This window comes from Rosa rugosa, chromosome 6, assembly GCF_958449725.1.
Source record: "Rosa rugosa chromosome 6, drRosRugo1.1, whole genome shotgun sequence".
NCBI lineage: Eukaryota > Viridiplantae > Streptophyta > Magnoliopsida > Rosales > Rosaceae > Rosa > Rosa rugosa.
In genome coordinates this window covers 6,268,548-6,288,446 of record NC_084825.1, presented here as the reverse complement: position 1 = coordinate 6,288,446, position 19,899 = coordinate 6,268,548, and the positions used below count along the sequence as shown (strand labels likewise).

The 19,899-nt window shown below is 37.4% G+C and overlaps 2 protein-coding genes across 5 annotated transcripts; both read right to left on the bottom strand.

The window, feature by feature from the left end:
* Window positions 1-1,890: 1,890 nt before the first annotated feature.
* LOC133714966 (GTP-binding protein At3g49725, chloroplastic-like) lies at window positions 1,891-8,988 on the bottom strand. Its single transcript, XM_062141253.1, has 13 exons — window positions 8,826-8,988; window positions 5,368-5,908; window positions 5,199-5,263; window positions 5,025-5,114; window positions 4,829-4,941; window positions 4,667-4,735; window positions 3,809-3,950; window positions 3,669-3,724; window positions 3,510-3,560; window positions 3,325-3,379; window positions 3,178-3,234; window positions 2,805-2,924; window positions 1,891-2,717 (listed from the first exon to the last, which is right to left on the bottom strand). Exons 2-13 carry the CDS (start codon window positions 5,831-5,833, stop codon window positions 2,217-2,219), a joined length of 1,785 nt encoding a protein of 594 aa, XP_061997237.1. The 5' UTR covers window positions 5,834-5,908; window positions 8,826-8,988; the 3' UTR covers window positions 1,891-2,216.
* A 92-nt stretch (window positions 8,989-9,080) lies between these two features.
* On the bottom strand, window positions 9,081-19,541 carry LOC133714965 (protein LNK2-like). Of its 4 annotated transcripts, none has more exons than XM_062141250.1 (9): window positions 19,286-19,541; window positions 16,301-16,631; window positions 15,143-15,266; window positions 14,443-14,758; window positions 14,250-14,336; window positions 11,093-11,809; window positions 10,853-11,010; window positions 9,560-9,949; window positions 9,081-9,491 (listed from the first exon to the last, which is right to left on the bottom strand). In XM_062141250.1, the coding sequence occupies exons 1-8, from the start codon at window positions 19,307-19,309 to the stop codon at window positions 9,589-9,591; spliced, it is 2,118 nt and encodes a 705-aa protein (XP_061997234.1). In that variant the 5' UTR covers window positions 19,310-19,541; the 3' UTR covers window positions 9,081-9,491; window positions 9,560-9,588. The 4 variants fall into 4 exon arrangements, with proteins under 4 accessions (XP_061997234.1, XP_061997235.1, XP_061997233.1 ...); XM_062141251.1 differs by having other exon boundaries at window positions 9,566-9,949; XM_062141249.1 differs by having other exon boundaries at window positions 9,081-9,949.
* Between the last annotated feature and the right edge of the window lie 358 nt (window positions 19,542-19,899).

Genomic DNA, 19,899 nt, shown 5'->3' with positions numbered 1-19,899 from the left:
TTCGGCCCAACCACTATACCAAAAATTCTGAAATTTTGCCAGGGTGATCTACACTCATAATGGAACATTTTTTATGAAGAGGTCATAGTGAAATTCGGAATGCTTGTTGGAGAAATAATTGAAGGAATAAGGGGGAAGAAACTGACCTAAAACCAGCTCAATATTCACATGTTCATGTTTCCTACCCACATGAAGAAAGCTAGATGCTTTTCTTCTTTTCCTTGGATATATTTTTCAAGACAATCTCTTTAATAGATCATCATCACTTCCATGTTGTTGCACCTTCATGCCTTGCTTTCATTTCATCATTTCTCTATCTTTTTCATATTTTACAAATCACTTTCATATTCCACTTTCATTATTTTTCTTCCACTCATCATTTCATTCTTCTTTTTCTTCCCTATATAAACACCTTCTCTTCTCATTCTAAATCACACATTCACAACACAACAACAACATCTCTAAGATGATCTAAGTTCTCTCTAGAGCAACCTCTCTAAGAGCAACTCCTCTCCCTCTCTTTCTCTTTCTCTTAGCGGTGATCACACTCCTAGTCCTAGTCTTCTCAGAAGCCGACTTTCAGTGCCACCAAACCCTCTGTCAACGTGCTTCGGTCCTAGTCTCCTCGGGAGCCGACGGTAGTGCCGCGACCACAACGGTTACAGAACCAGCCAAGCAAGGGTAACGCCCTAGCAACCCAGTCAAGCTAAAGTCACGCTTTAGCAAGATCTCAATACTTCCCGGTGATTTCGCTCTGCTCAATCTGCAATATTGAGTATCGACTTGTGAACAAGAAGAAACTTCAACAAAGTCCTCACCACGAGGCACAAAGAATCCCACGACGAGGTTGGTGCTCTCCTCGTCTACAATCGCTTGATAGAAGTCAGGTCAAGGGACACCCCCGACGACCGCACCCGAACGGTGCTGGCACGCCCGCGCAAGAAAAGAGACTGTTGACCAGCTGCAGCAAAATTGGAGCCAAACAAGAACCTCGCTCGAGTTCGAGAGAGAGAGAGACTGAGGGAGTGGTCGAGAGATGGACTGAGCCACTGAGGGATTAGGGATTAGGGTTTGCCGGTTTGGACCAAGAGTTTGAGAGGCTCAGGTCAGATCTCGATCGGGTTCGAGAGAGAGAGAGACTGAGGGAGTGGTCGAGAGATGGACTGAGCCACTGAGGGATTAGGGATTAGGGTTTTCCGATTTGGACCAAGAGTTTGAGAGGCAGAGGCTCAGGTCAGATCTCGATCGGGTTCGAGAGAGAGAGAGTGAGAGACGAGGTGAGTCGTCCAGACTCCAGAGACTGAGAGAAGGACTGAGGGATTAGGGATTAGGGTTTGGAAAGTTTTAATCTAACGGTTGTTAGTTAATATGGAATAAAACAGAAGAAAATCAACGGCTATGATTGATTATATAATAAATATTTTAAATAATTAAATATTATATTAAATATCTGGTACGGTATGGTATACCGTATTTTGTTAATATTCAATACCAATACCGTACCAATTACAGTATATCGGTACGGTATAACCGTACTACAATTTCGGTAACCGATATGGATGGTAACCGAACCCCTTGGTTCGGGACGGACTCGGTTGGCTGGTTTGGATCGGTTGGATTTGCCAGCCCTAGTTAATATATCCGGCGGCTTTCATGGTGGATTTGCACGAGGTTTTGGGCTACTGATATTTGCAACTTAAAAAGAAAAATTAATAGTAAGAAACTTTGTGGCTAGTTCCATGTTTGTCTAATTTTGTTCTTTTGAGAGATTTTGGCTTAATTCCCCTTTGTAATTTATTTTCTTTTTCTTATTATAAGAGGATAGGAAGGAGCTCCTCCTTGCCTATCCACCTATCTCACACACACACACAAAACAAAAAAACAAAAACAAAAAATGTAAACCGAGACATTCCAGATTTCTTCACCCAAAATTGCTTTTATTTTCTACTAGGTACAGAAAGCACACAAAGGGCACCAGAAGTAACCGCCCAAAGGCTAAGGCTTGAAGAAATGTTCAAACTAATGTACTTGCAAGAAACTTCGATGCTAGAATATCTTCAGAGTCCTTTCTTGACATTTATTCTCCCATGAGCCACCATTGCTTCCTGAAGAATTGCTCTATAGTTGTCGGTTACCCTGTCAATAGGGCCTTCCAATCCGAAGCCTGTCTTTCTTCAGAGATAGCATAATTGAACAAACATCTTCACATGCATTTATCATTGTTCAACTGCTACACCCGCCTCCTCTGTACGAGAGGGCCTCCATTTTCGATCAAATACACCCTTTTCCAGAACATTTGGGACCTTCAGTTTCTCATCAATGAGCTCTAACAACTCTTGCAAGCCGACTCCAGTTATGGCAGAAGTTCTAACATGTGGACCAGATGGAGCTCGTGATTGCAATTGCTTTTCCACTGCCCAGTCCTTAGGGTACTCACTTTGTTGGTCATTCAGAGTCTTAGGGCCCATGCTGAAACCACCTTCTTCACCCCAATGATCTTGGTTATCTTCTGAATCGAGTTCTTGGTCATCCATGGCTTCGGGATTCTCTGCTGACAGCTCAGACAAAGGATCATCAGCCCTACAGTTTGCTGCTCCTGTTGACAGCTCAGACTCCACATCATCATCTTCTCCTGAGAGGCTGCTCACCTCACCATCTTCACCATCATCAAGAGATTCATTAAAATCCACTCCCATATCCTCTCCCTCACTGTCAATCTGCAGAATTGAAAAAGATACAATTGCATCAGTTTTTTTAGTTTCATTATGTTTTGGAAAGTGTACAACTGGGAACAGTACCGATACCTTATTCCAAACTTCAATCATATTCTCAAGCTTCTCTTTGGATACGCCGATTTGCTCAAGAACATGTAACACCGTTGATCGGTGCTCCTCAAGATTAGGAGCAGTACAATCCAACACATGCTGCAAGGATAAAGCTACGACCATTAGACATGGCATGTGTACCACATCGACTATTAGTGAATATTTCATCTCCATGCTGTGTTCTATGTATTTCATTGTCAATTCATATCATATGATGGACGATATCAAAACAGAATCTCAGAGATATGTCAAAAGATTGACTTCATTTATTGCATCTTAATGTGTTGTCATAAGATCTCATTAAAATGTAAATGCATAAGCCCTGAAATAAAGGAAAAGTAACTGATCATACCACAAGCAGATCAGCCTCCACAACTTCTTCTAAAGTCGCATGAAAAGCTTCCACTAACTGCACAAGCAGGTTTTACAGTAGTAATGAAGAGGATTAAAGATAAGATAGAGTAAATGAGGGAAAGCAGAGAACATGGTTTCTACATACCTGCACTGGCAAATCTGAAATAAATCCTACCGTATCGCTAACAAGCACTTTCCTCCTGAACATTAGAAACTCAGAATAAGTGGGAAAGAAGCTCTAGAAAGTCATCCAATAAAAACTCATCACTAAAATGTCAATATACATTAGCACTAGAAATAGTTGTCAGTTTCAAGTTTCAACCATATTACCCTGAAGGAAGAAGTACACTACTCAATCTAGGGTCAACTGTTGCAAACAATCTGAAAAAATACAATACATGAGCAATAAGATATTAAAAGTGAACATCAAGGCTCAGATAACCAAATAATTATCTATAAAAGAGTACTTTATTAAGTTAAATATTTTACCGAGAATCACTGTAGAGATCACTATGTGAGAGGGCACTCACCAATGTAGATTTCCCCTGTCACAAGAAGTGAAATATGTTGGGACACTTGTGTAATAGCAACAAGAAAAGAAAAAAATAAAACCAAGTTAGACCACGTACAGCATTTGTATACCCCACAACAGCAACAGTAGCTAAGCCTTGACCAGAGCTTCCATGCCTCTTGCGAGAAGCACGTTGCACAGCTCGAGTACGACGAACATCCTTAATTTGTTGTAGCAGCCTACTCCTCCTTTCTAAAATTCTGAGACGATAGTGATATCAAGTAAGTATGCAAGGGATATATGCCTTAAAGATGTCTAAATAGTAGTCATTGACACTTCACTTCTAAGATCTGGTTTTCAATAATGTACTCAACTATGAACTTCAACCGAGAAAAGAAAAAGAACTGCAAAAGAAAACAAACAACCACAGAAAAAGAGAAGAATTTTCATCATCAGGATATTAAATGGCTGAGACATGCAAAATGCCATTTAAATTGGTGTAAACTATCCAATGATATTTTAGCACGGAACTTGTCAGACATCTGAATTTTCTGTAGCCGACTACTCCTTTCTATAATTCTGAGATGATAGTGATATTAAGTGGATGCAATTATGCAAGGAAATGCCTTCAAGATGTCTAAATAGTAGTCATTGACACTTTACTCCTACTAGTTTTCAATAATTTACTAAACTATGAACTTCAATCGAGAAAAGAAAAAGAAAACCAACAAAAAATGAGAGAATAATTTTCATCATCAGGACTTTAAGTGGCTGATTAGTGCAAAATGCCATTTAGATTGGTGTAAACTATCCAATGATATTTTAGCAGAAACTTGTCAAACATCTGACCTTATGAAAAAAATAATGATTTCTTTGACTTCATAAGCTAAGAAAGAGCCACTTGCAGTCAAGGGAACATAAAAACCAAAGTGTCCAGCATAGAGATAACATAAGATATCAGTATCAGGAAATGAACCTTCGTCGTTGAAGTTGAAGTTCAGTTTCTCCTGCCCCACTAATGAATCCAGCTCCAGCATTTCCTCTCCTGAAATAGCAAATCATTTCTTAGTGTTATATGTGCCACAAACTTAGGTAAATGTTTAGTCTATTTATTTTTCCAAGTTAAAGAATACAATACCCTCGGGCGCTAACAACTTCGGCTTCTCCACCCATTCCAAAACCTAAGCGTCTACTTGGACCACGCGTTCGTATAAGTCTTGTTTTCTTATACATTAGTGCTGCTAACCCGGCCTGGAAAAAAGGGCCAATGGCCATACAAAGGTCATTCAAAAGTCCCACTAACATACTAACTCAACCAAATATTGCAATTATACCTGAAGCTTTCCCTCCTTTGTGCAAGCATGAGCATTGAAAATCTCTATTATAAGACCCACACGGTCCAAGACTGGTTTGCCCAACACTCTCTGCCATTCAAAACAGCACTACTAAAAATCAATATCTCCATCCACCAAACAAAGGAACAAAGTTGAATAAGCAGCACTACTTGCCTCCAAGTTCCTCTGCTGAATTCCAGACAGAGTTGTATTCACAAAAACAGCATCCACTTGATCCTGTTGAATTCGAAATGCACATTAACATTCCATAACGATGTGGATTAAAACCGAAGAGAAAAAAAAAATAAAAAAGAAGTAAAGAAAAAAAAAAAAAGTCTTTCCTTTTCTTCTGCAGCATTCAGATAACACTTAACAGCTTCCAAAGTTCCTTTTCCAAAATATGTATCTGCACGAGTTTGGTGCCTCACTATTGGGTTTTGAACAACAACGTGCGGTGGTGTTTCCTTATCGCACAAATTGTTTTCGAAGCAACCATTTCGCTGTTCTTCAAGAGAGTTGGCGAGGCTGAGAGCTTCGTTGAGCTTAGCGTGCAAGATAGAATCGGGACGAAGCCGGGGCTGGACCACAAAGAGCCTCGGAGGGGCAGCTGGGTCTCTGTTGAAAAGCGAAACGACCTCATTTCTGTCCTCCTTCTCCTGCTTTGCTGACGTCGAGTAAAGAGAATAGGAGATCAAACTGGAAGAGGCGGACGGTGGTGATGCGGTTTGGTTTGGGATTGAACAATGATGAGCTCGGTTTTGGAAGAGGGACCTCAGAGGAGCCCGGGAGATAGAGATGGTTCGCAGCATTCAAATAGATTGGGTGAATATTCTTTCTTCTTCCTTGTTCTAGGCCCAGTTTGGTATTGATGTGAGAATAATCACCTGCGAAATATATCAAGTGATGAAATAACTCAGCAGTGTTTTGTAAACTGTGTTTTAAAAAATGCTGTGATCATAAAATGGTTCGTTTGGTAAATTTTAGTGAAATTGATGTGGCTGTATAGAATGGCCAACTAAATTTACTGAAGATATTCTTTCAATATACCAACACATCCAATGTGTAGTATTTATTTCCCAAACAAAAATCTTCGAACTTAGGGATGTGGCTGTATGAATGACCAACTAAATTTCCTCCAGACATTCTTGTAATGCACCAACACATCTAGTGTGTAGTATTTAATTCCCAAACAAAAATCTTCGTACTTGGGGGATTTTTGTACTTAGGGTCCCCAAGTACAAACATTATTTAGTGTAGAACTGATGTGGCTTTATTTTGGAACGGATATTCAAGAAAACATTAAAGAGCCCCAACACACAAATCAGATGTCTTTATGTTCTCTCTCCACACAATGTGCTACAAGTATCATGACATTCAACTCATTTCTGGAAGCCGGAATAGCTTCTACACACATTGGTCACTTCACAATGAATTCATATCTTTCAAGAGTAGTTAGTTATAAAATAAATAAGCATAGATAAACACTAGAGCGTACAGCTAAGTAAGTCTTTATAAATGCCGTCAAACCTCAGCTCAAATTGAGATTGACAAAAGCACAATAACATCAGGCTAAGTAAGGAACATGCAAATTTACTTGGCAACATCTGCTGTCTTTCTACCAAGGTAATAGGCCACAAAAGATATGAAACCCAGAGTTTGATAAAATATATGAAAAGGGATCATGGATACAAATGAAGTTTCAGAGATGGTCTGAACACACACTCATGCACACACATCTTGATTGAAACAAAAGATAGCCATAGAAATACATCTTCAATAAAGCAAACTGTTGATTGTGTATACATATATAGCTAAACCAATCAGCTATAGTCATTCAAATATGGAACAAATCTATAAACAAAATAAACAAAAAAATTGAAACTTAGACAAAAGAAGAATAAAAGTCAAATAATAAAAATTTCGAAACATTGGGATTAAATTTTTCCTCTTGTGCTTTCCATTCCAGAACTATCATCAAAATTTGAAATGTTGAATCAAACTAAAGACTCTAATCATGTAATTTTATATCAAATGTGTAAAATAAATCATATAGTATTTACAATTTAGATATAAGATATTCAGATGGGAAAACAACTAACAAAGTAGCAATAATAGAAAAATGAGCTTTCCTCCTGTTTGGATAGGAACTGAAAAGGCTACACATAACAAAAATGAAATTCTGAAATTAAGCTTAAAGCTAGCTACTTCATCACTATAGTAACTCAAGACGCATAAAGACACAAACTTTATATCAAAATTGAGTAAGAAATAATAAAGGATGCATAACTGATTAAAAATAGGAAACTGAGATGCTTCAAAACTTAGAACAAAGTGACAGCAGCAAAAAACAGAAGCCTTTTTCTTTTTAAATAAAGATCTGAAAAAAGGCAATGAAAACAATAATTAAATTTACGACAGATTTATTTTGAGTCGGAGGGAGAAATAGTATTATTTTGCCATATTTTTTAAAGCATCTTTAAGCATAGGAAGTTGCTGATTTTTTAAGAAAGTAACAGCAGCAAAAACCATATCATTCTCCAAGCAATGAGTGTGCATAAAAAGCTTTTAAGCTCTTAAAATGAGATGGTCAGGTAATTGCCTAAAAAGCAGGAAAAAAAAAACACATAACAAAAACAGCAACTTATCATGTAGCGAATTCAGTTGATCAATAATGCCAGAAACCAATGCATCACTTATGAAGGAAGAATTCTTGGTTGCCATCTATTTTACATGATTATTGAAACTATAGAAGAGAAAATTACCTGCTTCACTTAGTTCTTGACAACTTAAAGCAGAACAAACCTATTGAAAGGACTTTATATCCAACAAAGCAATATTTTGTTATGCAGTAGTTGCTGTGCACATCTTCGTGAACACTACGATCAACATCCCTCTAACAGTACATTTAAGACACACTATGTTAAGGGCAATACACACACACACACACACATATATATATATAACAGTTGTCAGAAGCAAATCCATAAGCCAAACATGGAAGAAACAACTATTAATGCTTAACAAACAGATCCAGAATCAAAGAACATGAAGAATACTCTAAGAAACTAAGGACAAATTGCACAAAACCATATGCAACTAAAAACAAACAAAAGAAAAACCTGTCTCTGAAAATGACTGAATGCAAAAAAAACAAATTCATTTGAAAGAAGAAGAAAAAGCAATTCTAGCTGATTATGATATGCACAGAGATTCAACACCCTTAAATGACATTGAAAAATATCTCAAAATTCCAGCAGCAAAACGGACTGACCTTGCCGCAGAACTTGTCGACCTTATTCTCCTCACAGTATGCAATTCCTCTAAATCAAATACATACAAATCCAAGTCTCAAATATCTTCAAATAAGCAAACCTAGAAAAAATAAAAATCACACCCAAAATTGCTTAGCAACCAATTCGATTGAAAACTACATACCAAAAATCAAGAATTGAGAAATACTCGGCTCTCGTTGAGATTAATGGTATCAAGAAGAACCCAAACTCTATCAAGCTTTGATCAATCACTAAACCCGATAGAGGCTGATCAACATGGGGATTTAAAGCAAAGGGTCACTACTGCCCTTAACATAGAGTTGCAACAATCTGATTCTGTGGATGAAGTTGTGATTCAAACAGAGGAAATACCTTTGTGAGCTGCACCAGTTCAACTCTCTTGTAACCTTCCGTATGGCTGGATGGCCTTATAACTTTTATCAGTTATTATTATTACCAGCTAGAGACTGACTCTATGAGCTCTCTGAGAAAGTTTCAGCCTTCATCTGACTACGAATCATTTGTTTACCTGTTTGTTATTGACTTGCCTATGTGAAGGCAACTTGGTAAATTTGTTCTGTGAATGCAAGAATGATGCGCAGATCAAATTTTTGTTTCTCACTGGGGCACCAGCTGAAGTTTGGACCTCAACTGCAACTTGGTGTTTGTACTCTCAAGTACTTGTTTTCGGTAAACAGTGTTGATGTCTTTCTGTGTTTAAACGTGGCTTTGATCCCAAAATGTGAGGTTTGAGCGTTTCATTATAACTATGCACGGTTCTACATGCGTCTTAAATTGATGCCACTTTTCGCTCTGCATCAAGTTGAACTTAAGAATATACAAATACTAGTCAAACTAGCAGATTTGGTAGGTGCCAATCTGTCAATACTAGCTAGATATATGTCATGTGGCTCCAACGATCGAGTCTTACACAAAAATAGTACACAAATATTGCTGCTATTGGCTGCAATAGCATCGTTAAGAATACAGATCAATAACAGTCTGGCATAGATAACTAACCATACTGAAACTGAACATATTTTTCAAACATGGATGTATCCAATTGATTTTACAGTGCAGCTTTATGCTGTAGGATACTCCCCCTCAGTAATGTGTTGTTCGAGCTCCATGACCACACTAAATGAAGATCATAGTTGGTTGACGATGACATAACGTCCCCACATTACCAGTACATCTGTATAGCCATGTACATGAAACGTATTGAATTATTAACAGACATGGAGAGATAAAGGAAGGCATTACCCTTACAGAATTCTGCGATGCATATTCATTCAATTAGAGGCTTCGACCTCCATGGTTCCACCATCTGCTGACCCATTGTTCGATAGGTTTTCTGACTTGTTCATGCAAGGCAAGTTCTGATCCGCAGACTGGGGCTCAGGATCTGGGCAATAATTTCCAGATTCTTGATGAGAATAGTTTGATTTGTTCTTCAAACTGTCGAGCAATACTCCGTTTGACAAGCTCGCTAAGCCTGCTGTTTTGCGTTCAAATGGCATCTTAGTAGAAGCAGGTGATTCTGGTGCACCAGAATGTTTTCCTGATAGATCCAACGGGCGATGAAAGAGCAAATGAGCCACAGTTCGGTCTATAGGATTGGTCTCGGTCTCAACATCTGGCATGCTGGTGTACCTGCAACATTGAATTAACAATCACTCAGAAAACGTTTTGTAGAATAATCTGGAGACCAACTAGAACAGAGGGAGAATAATTGTTAATTAGAGTGCCCAACTCTCCTACAGTGAACATCCCATCTTAGTAAGGTAAAATAGGTTATCCCAGAATAAGAAAAAAAGGAAGATACTATCATGAAAATAGGAAAAACTTAAAAGAATAACGACAAGGTTATATCAAACATAATTGACAAGCTTTCTGCTCCAATAATTTATTTTCTTATGATTTGCATCTCAGGCTTCCAGCTGGTAGCACGTTGGTCCATAAGGGATTAATGGACTTCATAATTACTCCTAATAGTTGACCTTCATAAAGAAGTTTTCTCAAGTGGGAAGCGTTACAATCACTTGGCTATTGACAACCTTCTTCCTTTTGACATGTTATCAAGAGCTAAACCACCTTTTGCTTGCGTTTCTGCACAAGATCCTAACCAAGTAAATGATCCCTTCTGTGCTCCCCACATCCCTTCTGAACAAAATTTCACACTAATTCCTCTTAACTGCTAATCTTAATCATTTCAGCTACCAAAAGGAATGTATAACATCTTTTCACCAAAAACAAAAATAATAATAATAAATAAATAAAACAGAGGAATGTACAACACACTTCACACTAAAAATCTTAACAAACTTTTCACAGCTTTATTGCTCTGCAATGAATGAAAGAAAAACTAGAAACAAGTTATCATTAGTTTTGTTGGGTTATAACATTGGACGAGTACTTCTTCATTTGCTTTTTAACTTTAAAAGGCATATATGTTGTTCAAAGTGGGTATACTCCGGGAATGAGCATAGAAGGGATGACCACCTCCGCTCCAATGAAAATAAAGCATATATACAAGAACTGGGATAGCTTATAAACCTGTTACAACCGCCGATTTCCTCCTTTGCAACAATTTCAGGCTCATCCTTGCTGTTTCTGTTGGAACTGCTAGTATCACTTGTATGATGCCTTTGCACTGCACTTTGAGCTAACCGCAACAAGCTATCCCGTATGCAAAGTCTCGTTTTGATGTCCAACTGTAGTAAAACATTACTTTGGCATTATAACTAGATCCAGTAATACATGTACCGAAAAAATCCACTTTCAAGCAGAACATACCTTTGCTATAATATCTTGAAGCCTGTAGAGTATTGTGTCCTCCGCTGAGTAATATTCAACTGCTGCAGAAACTGTATTTGAATCATCTTGTTCTATGGGTGAATTTGGGTCCAGAGAAGGAAAAGTGCTTAAATCTTCAACTTCCAGATCAGCTCTCTCAGAGTGCTGAATTTGATTTTCTTGGGGACACTTTTGTGTGGTAGGCTGATTGGTGCATGAGACTTGATGGCTAAATTGTTGCTGTTGTTTTCTAATAGCAAGCATTGCCTGCAGTTGCTGCCGCCTTCTTAACTTTTCAATTTTTTCCTGAGTAGTCATAGTTGGCTTGGCACAAGTATCTGCTGACTTGTTTCTAGCACTACCCGGAGAAATGTCTGAACCAGAAAGAAAATTTTGATGTTTAATCTGCCCAGGCTGAGTGTGAGAAAGCACCGGTGTAGCTTGGCATGCATTAGTGAGAGTCCCATACATAGTCTGAGACACAAATTGATTAGACACAGGCTGGTATGGAAAAGACTCAGGTCCTTGAAGCTGTCTCTTGTGACCAAGAACTGAAGTGGGAGAAGATTGAACCATAAGGCTTGGCAACTGGTTATCAAATTGTCCAGAAGGGTTTCTTGTTGAAGACCAGCTACCATAAAAATCTTGCAATGATTTCCCTTCATTTTTGTCCTCCAACTTTTTACGAGACCTCAAAAATTTTCTCTGCCTGGAAACCTGCTCATATGAAGGAAAAACAATATAACTCAATTTGGAAGAACAAAACTGAAGCTTTGAACTAGGAATTAGAATCAATAAGGATTTTTCTTCATTTGACTGAGTGGGGAGAAAAAGAACATATATCTAGATATGATATATTCCCATGAAGCTATAGGATGATTATAACAGTTCTGATTGTCTGCACTAGCACGTGAAAGAACAAGACTAAACAGTCTATAGTAATCGAATTTGTATATTGAATTTTAATATTTTAATTGGGAAACTGAATAACATTAATGAACAAAAGTCAAAAGACTTAAAGAACAGATACAACAACAAGGAACCAAGCAACAAGCCAACGAAAAAACATCCAAATAAAGATGATATCCTACAATATCCAAGTGTACAATGAAAAAGGACAGTCTAAGAGTTTAGCAGACAAAGATGCCCCCACAGAAGCCAAATGAAATCTTCCAACTCTTCTTTAATCTCAAAATCAACTTTCTTTGGTACTCAAACACAACCCTTTCTTAGATAATTAAAATAAAACTAAAGACAAAGTTTTTCAACTGCTACCTTTAACACAACAACCTCTAATGTGGTAAAAATCACAATATGATAGAAGTCCCTCAACTTAATATAGCCACCAAAATGAAGCTCCTACCGCAAAGTCACGCCATTGGAGAATGAAGGAAAACGGCGTTCATACTATTAGAAAGAATCAAATAGGTAGGAACCTTTATTTTGGACTGTCATCATAGTTTGCTGCCCACACAGCTTTCCGCTTCAACCACATGTTTTTACATTTTACATATGCATCATGTACTAGTAAAAACCCACACGTAATAAAATAGGAAGACTTTCTGTCCTAAACTTCCTACAAGATATAAGAGGTGTACGTTGTACAATACCCCATTCAATAACTTCCTACAATTTTTTATCTGATTCAGAAAGTATATTGTTCATCAGTTGAACATCAAAAAAGTACTTGAAAAGTGAATTTATTGTTTAATGGTTAAATTTGGTTCAGAAACAACCAGTGCAAAACTAAAAAAAGCAATCGTCTAAAGTTCCCCGATCAGAAGGAATAAGGAAAAGTCGATAATCCCTGACACCTGCAGCAACTGTGGCCCACAAAGAAACCCAAAAACAAACCCTGTCAAAATAGAAGATCTCTGCAAAACCTATTCCCAAATGCCATCAAGAACATCAAAACGCTGCTCCTCAATAATAATCGCGATACTTGGCATAGAAATGGCAATGCATCCTCTTGCTATATATCTTTAATTTCTTTATAAATTATTTTACACTTGCTGCTACTTGCATATTAATGGCAAATGGCATCTTAACCATTGGAAATTTCAATCACTTGTATTGTCTCATCTTCAGTATGTACTCCATACCGTACTATCAGAATAATAGAACATGTGAACCTCGTAAACCGTGATTTCATTCATGTTCATGAACTAAACTTTGTAACGTAGCCTAGTGTTTGTCTCACAGAAAACTAACCTTTATTTCAAAAGGAATGTATAATCAAAATGAAAAAAGTTTGAAATCTAATCAATAAAATCTTCTCTTGCTGAAGTCCCACCACAGTATGAAATATTTCACTTATAATCAGGAATCAGATATCACAGGTTCATTGCTTTCTCATGTGATTGTCACACCAATCAAGGGGCCAACATTTTAGTTATCCGTCAGACATAAAAGCACACAAAAATCTGCATTGATGCCACTTCATGCGAATCAAATATAATAAAGTACTCACAAACAATAATTGCAAAACTCATCATGCTCCAATCACCGCCAAAGCCCATATTTCTAAGGAAAAATCTGGAAGAGCCTGAATGCCTGATATACCATGATAATAAAAGACAACTTTCCTTTCACATATGACCTGTACATATTATGGTTGATACCTTTACTACAACTTTTATCACGGACCAATGATACTCTTCACATTCCAACTATTACTTTGCTTAAACCAAAGGGACACCTCACCAAACAATAGGTGTTAATAAATACAAGCAAAATCACTCTTATAGAATGAGTAGCAGAGCCTGGATATGTAAAGGAAACACTAGGAAGAACCTGATATACATACAAAACAAATACTTGAACTAACAATAATATTCTGTTTTAATTTGATCTTTGCAGGCAAAACTAAGATGGACCTAAGCAGCCAGTTTTACGATGTACTTCACATTTACTCTTCCTCCTCCCTCAACATACTTCTACTACAAAAGACATTAAAATCTTTTCAATTATCAAGTAATTTCTACTACCGCACACCCTAATCATTATTTCATAAAGAAATCAAACCCACTTGAATTTCTTATTCAGTGTCATAAGTGTTTTGCAGCAACATTCGACCTAGACTATCCGAAAAATTAGTGTGTGTGTGTGTGTGTGTGTGAGAGAGAGAGAGAGAGAGAGAGAGAGAGGGCAACATTACCTTGTCAAATATTTCAGTTGACGAAGAAGAATTTACAGCAGCCTGGTAAGAATTTGTTACAGTGCTGTTGCCCAAGTCCGACCCTGTCTGTGAACATCAAATAAAATTTATGGAGTTTCTTGGCTTGCTTAATTAAGTGAAAACAACATTCTTTGAACTGATAATGTTCAATGTTGAAATTCATTCATCGTACCTGCTCCTTTTCTGTGGGCTTACTTTTTCCCACAGCATATTCTACATGATCAAGAGTTGCAGGGGCATTCTGTAGACCATGAGATGCAGAAAAATCTGTCTTCCCATAGCCAGGGGAAATTGCCCGCTCATCTTGCTGCACAATTTCTGTTTTAATTTCCGCATGCTCTGACACATTCCTCAGTGCTCCTGACCCGGAACTTGGTGAGTCTGAAGTCACAGGAAATGCTTTGATTGGACTATCAGTCGCATCTTTAGAAGACCACAGCTCATCCACATTTCCAAGACTTACTTGGCTAAATATAGTGTCATCATTGCTGCAAAATCATCATGTGTGAGAAGGGTCATATACAATTGTATACTCTGAAAATATGGAAAGCTAAATAGCCATGGAAAACAGAAACCACAACCAGAATTGAAATTTATTCATTATCTGTGGTCTTGATAACTGAAATTTAGCACTTGCATTGATTATATCAGGTGACCTTTTTCTGTCCGTATATCAGGTCTACTTCAGAATATAATAAGTCACAAATTCCAAATAATGTTTCAGTTGTTTTAACTTTACATAATTCAGAAACTTGTGTGGAAATGATTGTTAGGAAACTAGTCTTTATTAGGATATTTTCCATATCATGCTATCTCTAAAAAGAATGGTATGCACCCTTTATCAGATGTCAATAACCATTATTGTGAATTACCTGAAAATTTGATCAAGATCATCAAAACTTCCTATATTAGCCCACCCATAGTCAACAAATTGTTCTTTAGCTTCATTGGAATTTTGAAAAAGTTCAGCAGCTTTGTCAAGTTGATTTGCTTCAGCTGTCAAAAAGTCAGATGGATATTAGATATCAACATATGGAAAATAATACACGTCCATCACAGAGCCAAAAAAAATGAACATGTGTAGGTGCGTTTGTAATTCTGCAAGCACAATTTTCGACATCAGCTAATCACAAAACCAAATTACTGTTATTTTAGCTTCCTTGCCATTTGATAGTTGACAAATTTTATTTTGTTTTTTAGGTAAAGATAACAAGCGCATTTTCATTTTTCAAAACTCAATCTTCTTGATTGCATGAGTTGAAAGAACATAATAAAAATGACAACCTTACAAAACCGTCCAGCATGTCCCTGTCTTTTCAGCTTTTTGAAGAAACAGTATGCCAAAATAATATTGATGACACAGACACTACCATGATCATTGTTTAAGGTATATATTCTACGGTGATACGAACATTTTGCCCCATCATCCCCATCAGAACCGTAGATACATCACTATCCTAATTATTTAAGTGATTTCAATTTGAAGTGTTCCAGCCAATGTAACAGGAGAATCGAACCTCAAATAAACCAATCGCTCTAATAAGCAAAATCTGTATTTTCTCTGTTTGTCCTAAATCCATCACATAAAACATTTGTCCTAAATCCATCACATAAAACAATTGGAAAGATGGATGCTCCAGGGAATACCAACAGCTATTTCCAAAGACAGACAATGCATATAAAGCCCAGAGATGAGGGAAGGTAAGAATATGGAGGTGAGATGTAAAGAGTCAATTTTCAATCGAAAACAAGAGAAATTCCTCAGGAAATTAATTTCACATTTATCACAACTAGAAATGGGTTCAAGTTTTTAGAAGAAACTGAGATCAGATCCTATAGGAAACAAGGTAAAATAAAGGACAAGAAATATAACAGACTGAAAGACTGGTACAGCACTTACACTAGGTTTCCAATTCCCACAGTGAGTTTGTGTGTCAGTGTGTAAATCAGTAAATGTTTGTTTTTATCCAATATCTTATCCAAAATAAACTCTTATCCAAAGGATGAATATTTGACCACTCTTGACTAACCTAAATTATTATTATCAGTTAAGTTGTCGGGGGTTTCCGTACCCATGCATTGTTGTTCAGTTTTCTCAAAACTAGATAAGGATAAGTCAGGCCATGAGTCTGTTTCGAATCTAGAACTAGAAATTCCTTCACCAGTCTCGAAGTTGGAACTGCTTTCCGGCTTTCTACCATGCAAATCAACTTTGGCTCCAGGTGCCTTCTGCTCAGTAGACTTGATGGTATCAGATTCTTGGTTACGTTCCTTCTTGTCTCGGTAATCATCAGTTGCCTCGGGATAAGGCACAATATGGTCATCACTCTCGCATCCCTCGCCCCATATTATATTAGCAAGCTGAAAGGAAAAAAAAAAATCATTAATCATTGCTATGAGACATGACGAAAACAATATTCAAAGAATTGTCAAAGATTACTAGATAAAAGGTCATTGAAAAGAGCATTCAGAGTAAAAATAGATAATTATCTTTTCTACACGAGAGAAAATCAAAAGTTGCATAAGGATTAATGACAAGAAACACAATGATTAGATATCCCATAAAGCTAAGTTCATGTTGTGGTTAACTTTTACATTAAGTTACACAGCTCCTGATGTAAATTGGGAATACAGCTAATGATGTTGGTTTATAAGAGCAGCAGAACTGTAAAGCTTCAACATAGTGAGACATCCAATTATGGTATAATGTGAGATAAAGATAATCTATTCTCAAAGGCCAATGAAATAAAGTATATCTTAACAAACTGAAGAAAATTTAGTTTTGGTTAACCTTAATATTTGACTTCTATCTGGTTCAATGCCAATAGTTCATTTTTCTGGTTACATGGGGCCTAAAATACCCAGGAAAAAGAACAAACAAAAACAACATAACCAAAAAAAAAAAAAGAAGCAAGCAGGCCTAGATGGCTCTTATAAACACTCTAGTTCTCAAGGATCCACACAAAATCATCTAAAACAGCTCCCATGATTTGCGGAAGAAGCTGCTTCAAGTAGTTAATTCCAAACTAGGGCCCACTCCAAGTTTAGATAAACCATCATCAACCATGTTTGTTCCCCTATAGATGTGATGCATGGTAGCTTCCTGGAAAAAAAAAAATATGTAGTATATGCAGCTGTTAATTACTGATTTGAGAGGATGATGGTCATCAACTACTCAAATTGTTTTATCAGGCTGAAAACTCATTGGTGGACCCCCAAAATCTCTGCTAGGGTATTATACAGCTTGGTTTGGGATGACAATTTCTCCCATTTCACTAACAAGGGAGTTGATTTAACAGAAATTTGGATACTTCCAGAAGTAGATCCACAGTATTTTGGAAGTACAGTAGTGCGGGTCCAGTTGGTTGGAGATTAAGCCAAAGTCCAGAACCCAAGATCATAGGTAAGGCCATACAGCGTATAACCAACCAACTTCAAATCAATTCAGTAGGCTCAAGTATTTCCTTCTGAATGGCAAATAAAAATTAAATATGAAACATTTGAATGAATCAAAGGCCCAAATGAGCCCATGATGATAACAGCCCATAAGGTATGCATGTATTAGGCGTGAGTAAAAAATAATGAAGATGATTATCTTCACGAGAAAAATGAAAGAGGAAGCCTCGGATTCAAGTGGTAAGGATCCAAATTTTTAATCAATGAGGATCAATATGTATGTGATTGCACCTATTTATCACAAAAAGAGTTGCAGGTTTGTAGTAAGAAGCATGGAGACCTGTGTTTGCTTGTTGCCTCTTAAGTTCAAGACTAGATAGTTGCAATCTTTGACACAATTAAAACATGTAGGAGCTTGTAACTGTAGTGGTTCAGAGCATTTACCCTAACATCCAATGGCAAATTTTGAGTCCCCACTCCTCTTTGTTCTCCCTTGTAACTTAAAAAGAATTAATTTTCACAAAGCTTCACAGGTTTTGAACCCTTTAGCCCATCATTCAAACTCAGGTCAGCCATATACAACCAGATTTCAACCAAGTTGGAATGAGACCAACACAATGAAATCGAGTCTGCTCTGCTGGGTTTGTTGATTTGGCGGGTCTAATTCTCACCCCTACCAAACAGTTTGTCCTCATAATATAATCTGGTTCTTAAACATGAATCAATACTTTAGCCCAATTCTGCAATTCCATTACGTTGAAGCTCCTGAATATTTCACTGAACATTTCACTTATTTCGTTAGATTGACTACTGTTCTTTCAAGCCTCTCAACTTTAGGTTTAAAGAGTAGATCCAAGATGAAAGTGTGGTTTGTGCAGTTCTCAGAAAAGGGTTTTTGTACAGGTCCCTCAACTAATGGGAGTATACACTCATGATCAGAGTTGGTATTTTGGTTGGAATCAAATACTGGATATATTGCAACTATCCCTGGCTACATAAAAAGGATAGGGTTATCAACACACGTGAAAGATGGTTCAGCGGTAATGGCATCAGTCCTCACCATTTCCCTTTTACTGTCTATTGATCAGAGATTTCAGAAAAAGTACCAAGGGAATGAATCCTTGTTCTACCCACTTGGAACTAAACTGGTATACCTAATTAGCTCTGCACTATGTATGATACTCCCAAGAAAGTGACAAAATGTGATTTTGAGTACGAAATTAATTTCACATTACAGAGTTAAATTGTTTAATTAGACTACATCCAACATCAATAACTAACTGCAGAAACTATAAAACTGCATCGTACTTCAGACACTATCCAATGCCATTGAAAAATTCAAAAAAATAATAATAATAATAATTAAAAAATGAACAAATTCTCGGCATTTTACTGATACATATCTGTTCATTCCAGTCTCTCATTTACTAATTTCGACGAAATAAATCGACAAAAATCACATATTAACTGTGTTTCATACATCCAATTCATCAACAAAAAGCAGAAAACTTCACAAAAAACACATTAAAAAAAAATTCAATTATTATCACAAAATTTTCAATCATTTCACAATTTAATATAAACCAAAAAAAAAAAAAGAAGAAGAAGATAGGGCATACCTCCTGGTCGTTCCAATCAAACATCTCTGAAGAATCCACAGCAGCAAATCACAAAACCAAAACCGAAATCCGAGACGCGCACAGAGTTTGGTGCACACATCGCCAGAATTCGCCTAGCAACTTGACATCAAGCTCCGAACGGACAGAGCCTAAAACAGAGACGGAGAGGCCGGCACAGAATCACAGAGAGAGAGAGAGAGAGAGGAAGAGAGGAGAGGTTTCCAGAGTATGGGAAAGAGAACTAAAGCTGAGAGAGAGAGAGAGAGAGAGAGAGAGAGAAGGGCGTTTGGGTGGTGGGGGAGGGGTGACGTCAGGTTGAATTGGAGATACTGGTGAATTAGGGCGACACGTGTGATGGGGTGCGTATCTAAACTCTAAAGTCGTGGTTTAGGAACCAAGCCGATCTATTGGTGCAACTTGATTGGGCGGAACCCCTCTCTGACCTTTTGAATTTCATTTGCATTTCATTTCCAGGCTGTGGGTCCCGCCCCACACGGGAGATGCTGGTTAGTGGTGAAGCTTGCGTTGAACGTCGTTTTCTAGAGTTAGGGCGATTTTTCTAGGCATGTGGTTTTTTTTTTTTTTGGCTGAGTGAGTGCGTCTTTAGGGGAAAA

Bases quoted from the DNA above. Each gene is read 5' to 3' on its own strand.
- LOC133714965 (XM_062141249.1), bottom strand. From the start codon at position 19,309: ATGTTTGATTGGAACGACCAGGAG. The intron at 14,337-14,442 runs GTACGATGAATG...TGATGTTCACAG, and splicing joins AGCCCACAGAAAAGGAGCAG to ACAGGGTCGGACTTGGGCAA. The intron at 11,810-14,249 runs GTAATGTTGCCC...TCATATGAGCAG, and splicing joins CAACTGAAATATTTGACAAG to GTTTCCAGGCAGAGAAAATT.
- LOC133714966 (XM_062141253.1), bottom strand. From the start codon at position 5,833: ATGCTGCGAACCATCTCTATCTCCCGGGCTCCTCTGAGGTCCCTCTTC. The intron at 5,115-5,198 runs GCAAGTAGTGCT...TTTGAATGGCAG, and splicing joins TTCAGCAGAGGAACTTGGAG to AGAGTGTTGGGCAAACCAGT. The intron at 3,951-4,666 runs GTTCATTTCCTG...CTATCGTCTCAG, and splicing joins CTTCAACTTCAACGACGAAG to AATTTTAGAAAGGAGGAGTA.